The sequence below is a fragment of the Lactuca virosa genome, chromosome 7, assembly GCF_052849685.1.
Source record: "Lactuca virosa cultivar CGN04683 chromosome 7, Lactuca_virosa_CGN04683_v6, whole genome shotgun sequence".
Classification (NCBI taxonomy): Eukaryota; Viridiplantae; Streptophyta; class Magnoliopsida; order Asterales; family Asteraceae; genus Lactuca; species Lactuca virosa.
This window is the reverse complement of record NC_136432.1, coordinates 253,384,418-253,390,001: the sequence shown is the minus strand read 5'-3', so window position 1 is coordinate 253,390,001 and position 5,584 is coordinate 253,384,418. Positions and strand designations below refer to the sequence as shown.

The 5,584-nt window shown below is 34.9% G+C and overlaps 2 protein-coding genes across 2 annotated transcripts; one reads left to right on the top strand and one right to left on the bottom strand.

Moving 5' to 3' along the window:
* Positions 1 to 286: 286 nt before the first annotated feature.
* Positions 287 to 1,997, top strand: LOC145124715 (Tetratricopeptide repeat (TPR)-like superfamily protein). Its single transcript, XM_079060163.1, has 8 exons — positions 287 to 628; positions 714 to 780; positions 934 to 973; positions 1,070 to 1,202; positions 1,285 to 1,356; positions 1,472 to 1,552; positions 1,644 to 1,705; positions 1,800 to 1,997. Exons 1-8 carry the CDS (start codon positions 362 to 364, stop codon positions 1,861 to 1,863), a joined length of 786 nt encoding a protein of 261 aa, XP_078916289.1. The 5' UTR covers positions 287 to 361; the 3' UTR covers positions 1,864 to 1,997.
* Positions 1,998 to 2,104: 107 nt separating this feature from the next.
* LOC145124714 (putative protein phosphatase 2C 34) lies at positions 2,105 to 4,790 on the bottom strand. Its single transcript, XM_079060162.1, has 6 exons — positions 4,626 to 4,790; positions 3,946 to 4,200; positions 3,342 to 3,650; positions 2,922 to 3,039; positions 2,622 to 2,845; positions 2,105 to 2,337 (listed from the first exon to the last, which is right to left on the bottom strand). The coding sequence occupies exons 2-6, from the start codon at positions 4,189 to 4,191 to the stop codon at positions 2,134 to 2,136; spliced, it is 1,101 nt and encodes a 366-aa protein (XP_078916288.1). The 5' UTR covers positions 4,192 to 4,200; positions 4,626 to 4,790; the 3' UTR covers positions 2,105 to 2,133.
* Positions 4,791 to 5,584: the final 794 nt, after the last annotated feature.

Below are 5,584 nucleotides of genomic sequence, written 5' to 3'. Positions count from 1 at the left end.
GGCCGGTTCAGTCCATTTGCTCATGCCTAGATGGGTAATGTATTCTGTTGTTCCGGGCATTGCTCATGTTTTTATAAAGACTACATATCTTTTTTCAAATTTATTTATCATAGCTTCTAATAAGTAAGTTTACAAACATTTGTTATCTTAATTTTCAATTTCATTTCCAAATGTCTCTAGTTATACTATTGAAAAATATCGTTTAAAAAATCATTAGTGCTTTTACCCTTTGCAATAATTTTATCATAATCTATATAATTTTAATTTTTCAACCGAGTTTTAACCGAACTTTTGTATTTCATCCTCATCCACCTCTTATCTTCTTTCTCACTCGCTCCCAAGTCTCAACACACGCACGTCGATGGCAGTATCTCGGAGCATGTCGCCGGCAATTTCCACTACACCTACCCCTTTTTACCACTCATCTTCTTCTCTCTCAATTTTTCCAAAAACCCATCATCCTTCACATTTGTTTCGAACTATAACCTTTTCAACCACTCCCAATTTCCCCTGTAATTCCAAAACTTCAACTTCAGTTTCAGGAATCTGGGACGCCATTACAGGAGGAGCCGGTTCATCCCGTGAATCCCTAATCGCAATTCGACGAGGAATGGTTCTCTTTCGTCAGGTTCCTCCACATTTCCCAAATCGAATCATTCTCCTGCTTTTAGTTTCTTGTTATCTTCTCAATATCATCTTTATTTGTAATCAAGGGTGATGTAGCGGGGTCTGTAGCAGAGTTCGATAATGCAATTCAACTTGATCCTCGTCAAAAGGCATGTGAGTTCCTCACTTCCTCTCATTTATATCTGTGATACCCAATTTGGGGTTTAAGCGGAAATTGCATCTTGTTTGTTAATCAATTAACGAGGATAATGAAAACAAGAAACTTATGTAATTTACAAGTTTTGATTATTGGTATTGTGTGAATAGATCTTTGGCAAAGAGGGCTCTCACTGTATTACCTTGATAGGTATTTCCAGAAGAAAAAGAAGTTCTCATTTAATTTTGATCATTTTCATCTTTTCTTATTTACTAATGTCACCATGATGGTGGCCAATGTGAGTAGGTTTGAAGAAGGGGCAGAGCAATTCCGAATAGATGTAGCACAAAATCCAAACGACACTGAGGAGTCAATTTGGTGTTTTCTTTGTGAAGCTCAACTATATGGAGCTACTGAAGCAAGAAAACGATTTCTTGAGGTCTATACATAATTTCCATGAAAGAAAGTCATCAATTTTGAATCTCTCATTACAATATTTCACCTTGGTGTATGTTTTACAGGTTGGAAGAGATCCTAGACCTGTTATGAGAGAAGCGTATAACATGTTCAAAGATGGTGGTGACCCTCAAAAGGTACATGTAATAAAGCTTTATAATAACTTTTGATGTTGTGAATGCCTTTTAGTATATGCTATCTTGCTATCTTTAAAAGATTACTTCACCTAAAGTGATCGATTTCTCTTTTCAGCTTGTAGATGTGTTTTCTAAAGGACGAGAGAGTGAGTATTTTTATGCTTCCCTATACGCTGGCCTTTATTATGAATCTCAGGTTTGTATATCTTTTTTCAAGATTCTTTAATGCTTCTTGATTTATTTTCGTTTGATTTGTTTTCATTCTCTTCTAATCTTGCTAATTGTAGAATGAAGCTGACAAGGCCAAAGTTCACTTGGTTGCTTCATGTAAATCACCTTATGGGGAAAGGTCGGGATGTTTCACTGGTGCTTTTTATATATAAAAGACATTTAAATTTCGCTAATATTTTTTTTTTTTTAATGTTGTGTGTTAAATGTTACAGGTTGGATGATTATATGGCATCCTTGGCGAAAGTTCATTGTCAGTGTCGAAAGTGGGAGTTGTAGTTGAATTATATATATAGCAAGTTCATTGTCAGTGTCGAAAGTGGGAGTTGTAGTTGAATTATATATATAGCTCGATCCACCTTTTGTAAATTGAATTTGACTCTTTGAGAAATCCATTTTATAGATACATGAAATTATATGTTAGAAACGTAAAAAGATTTTATATAATATAAAAGGTGTAAATAACCTTAAAGATTTTGTTAATCATTATTTTGGAGAAACTACAGAAGATGATGAACAATTATTGTGAAAAAAAGATTTTGTTAATCATTATTTTGGAGAAACTACAGAAGATGATGAACAATTATTGTGAAAAAAGACACAAATAGCCGAAATGTCATCAATTGCGATCCCTTTTCTTTTGCGTTTCCATTCACGGACTGCATGATCCACTAGACGTTTAGCCGATTTGGCCTTGTCTGATGTCGATGACACAATCTCGACTGCTTCTTCATTTGAAACAACATCCCACACCTACAGAATAAAGTCATACAATTTTTATCAACACAGAACAGGTTGTATTGCATTTGACATTGTACATAACTTTTATCAACACAGAACAGGTTGTACTGCATTTGACATTAGACTGAATGACCGAAACCGAACCAGACTATGCTAAAGGGAAAAGTAGCAATTTTTGTCTCATTGAAAAAGGTGGGACAGGGATTCACTCTCAGTTTCAGTCACAGTCTGTGTTATAGATACAGACAAAAGTATATTATCAACTAGTTCTAGGTTTTACGGATTCTTGAACATACCCCATCGGAAGCAAGCACAATAAATTGGTCTTGGCTGGTTATATTTCGTTGTATGACTTCGGGAACAGAAATAAGCCCGTAATTTTTAATACAGTAATCGCCAAAGGCTCGCGACATAGCCAGACCAGGGGAGTCCTCATTTGGCAGCCACACACGGTGCACACCGGGCTCGTCTTCTAGGTAGAAGACGCGCCCATTGCACTCAACTATTCGTTCGGCCTCCTCTACACACAAAATAAGTTTATTCAAACACACCAACACAAATTGAACATAAAATTATTTCCAAACACAACCACTCACTGGGTAGATTTGGTTTGAAATCGACTGTAAGTTGTACGGGTATCAAGCCACCATCATCACTAGCCATGGCTAACACTGCACGAGAATCTCCAACATTCGCTATGACGAGATGATCACCCTGAAAAGTTGTATATGTTTGAGTTTTTGTAAAAAAGTTATTATTCCAACATACTTTTGTCCTCACATCACATGAGCATGTGATGTAAATCAGGTATCCTGGGCCCACATGAAAGCCCAATAGAAGAAGCCCAACACTATGGACGTTGAGACCTGAAGAAACTAAAAACATCATGTGATATGTAAATCAGGTCTACTTTTGACTCACATAATAGCCCAATCCACAATGGAATTTAAACTCCAACTCGTGACTGTTAATATTTAAACCCTTGCATGTTAAAAGTTAAAAGGATCTTGAATTACCTGTCTCACAGCCACCAAAGCTGTTGTTCCACTATAAACTGAATCAATTTTGCGGTATTGTTGTAGATCATGATCAACATCGGCACAAGTCTTTGTGATAGAATGCTGCCATATATGGAATCTATCAAGCTTTTTATCAGATTCCAAATCAAGATCATCATCAGCTGAACTTTCGACTAACATATCTTGCCAATTACAAAGCAACGATGATGTCATCGACTCACAAACTCTCTTTGCAACGAAATGTCCCCATGGACCATGACCATCGAAAACCCCACAAAACATCATGTCCTCCTGGCACCCAAATTCCTACACTCCAAAAAGAAAAAAGAACACATAAAACGTGGCTTTTAGTGATCCAAATTCCATACCACTAAAATCAACATGAAATTTGTTGGAGTCTCCCTTCTTTCCTCAATGACTTTTATGGAGAAAAAAAATCAAGAACTCCATATATTTATATGGTAATAGAACGGGTGTCTAGCACCTCATGGCCACACCATGTTCAAGGGCTCTTTTGTGCTCACAAAAGTCACAAAATTAAGAAAATTAAGGACTCCTTATTTATAACAAACATGGGATGAAAAAGATAATCTTTATATACCTCCCAAACAATGCAACAATCTTGATTGACACCTTTTTCGCCTTTCCTGGAGCAAACAGAAGCAAAATTATCAGATCCTTTCACGTTGACAGTGCCGGAGGATCTTAAGATCATCTCATTCTTCTTTGCATCTTTTGCCATGGCTTCTGCAGCTTCTTTGCCATTACATTCCGTAGAACTCGTCCCTCTCTTGGAAGTCGAAAACGTTCTTGATAATCCATCTATCATGGAGGAAAAACGGCCCATAATTTACTTCTGAAAATCACAAAAAGTCAATATTTTTAGTTCATATGATTTACATAGATTCTAATAATAAATGTCATACACGGGATGTCAATGTTCCTTATGGTCTACTTTTGTTTCATTACTCTAAAAAACTGTCAGAAAGAACAATCAAACTTATGAACCTAAAAAAAGGTAATTTTCTTTATATCCTATTCTGGAAAACATAAATCCAACTTGTGCATAACCCCATTATTCTACATTTTTGTGTACCCAGAAGAAAAATTAAAAAAAGCTTTCATTTTAATCTATAAGGAATGCAACAAACCAAACCCATAATAAATAAAATAAGATAGTCGGAGAATATGCCGCATGAGCATCCCACTGGATACAGCAGGAACTGTAGATTCGTTTTCAAAACCTAAAGAAGAAGTGGGTAGAGGTTTGATGAGAAAGACCTTGTTCTGATCGGGTATGCAAGAGGTAGGGATGATCGCCGGAAAGTTGGCCGGAATATGAAGGAAATCCGGTGAGAGTGAAAACGAGTGAGGCAATCCGCAATCATATGGATTTTGTTTGTGCCTTTTAAGATATTTAAGTGGGGGATGAGACTTGGAAAAAAGACGTTTGAGATGTATGCAAATACAAATACAGTATGTGTGGTGGAGGCCATAAGTGGGTGATTTGTAACTGGAATAAGACCCACCTTTTTTCAGCAGTAAATCTATCCGTTTCATCTTCAGTGACGGATATGTTTTATTTTATGTTTTAAGATATGTTTTATTATAGCTTTTAATGAAGTATTTCTTTATTTGTTTACTTTTAGAACCGCAAATAATAAATAATAATTTTTAACTTCTAACAATTATATAAAATTAAAAATGCCAATGTTACAAAATTAGGTTGTGTAACACATTTTTTTCCATAAAAATATATCGATATTGATTTGTTATTATAGAAAATAAAGATTGATACGTTTTGATATCTTTTAAATAATAAACAAATACGATAGTAAAAATAAAAGACATAATGATCATAAAACCGATGATCAGTTTTCACAGTTTCTAACGTTTTTGTGGGTTTGTATTTGTAAAATCACAAAAAATGAATCTGTTGATTGCTTAACAGCTTAAGAAATAATTAATTCAAAAATTGTTAAAGATGTCGGTACAAATAAGATTTGAATAATTGATACTCGGTGACTTAGTATAAACAAACAATTTAGACTTTATGTTTATTTTGTAACAGGTCAATGAATATGATCATCAACGATAGTTATATATAAATGTGACAATTATTATGTATTCTTGATTATTCCCTATAAATAATGTACTTAAACTCCGTTTAGTAAGTTAGTTCATGTTACCTTGAGTTCTTGTATCTATAAGAATTCGACAAGAAAATCATTCAAAAGCCA

Coding starts and splice junctions, on each gene's coding strand:
- LOC145124715 (XM_079060163.1), top strand. CDS start 362: ATGGCAGTATCTCGGAGCATGTCGCCGGCAATTTCCACTACACCTACC. Junction 1,203..1,284: donor CAAGAAAACGATTTCTTGAG/GTCTATACATAA, acceptor TATGTTTTACAG/GTTGGAAGAGATCCTAGACC. Junction 1,706..1,799: donor AAATCACCTTATGGGGAAAG/GTCGGGATGTTT, acceptor TAAATGTTACAG/GTTGGATGATTATATGGCAT.
- LOC145124714 (XM_079060162.1), bottom strand. CDS start 4,191: ATGGGCCGTTTTTCCTCCATGATAGATGGATTATCAAGAACGTTTTCG. Junction 3,040..3,341: donor CTTTGGTGGCTGTGAGACAG/GTAATTCAAGAT, acceptor ACAACTTTTCAG/GGTGATCATCTCGTCATAGC. Junction 2,338..2,621: donor TTGTGCTTGCTTCCGATGGG/GTATGTTCAAGA, acceptor TTTATTCTGTAG/GTGTGGGATGTTGTTTCAAA.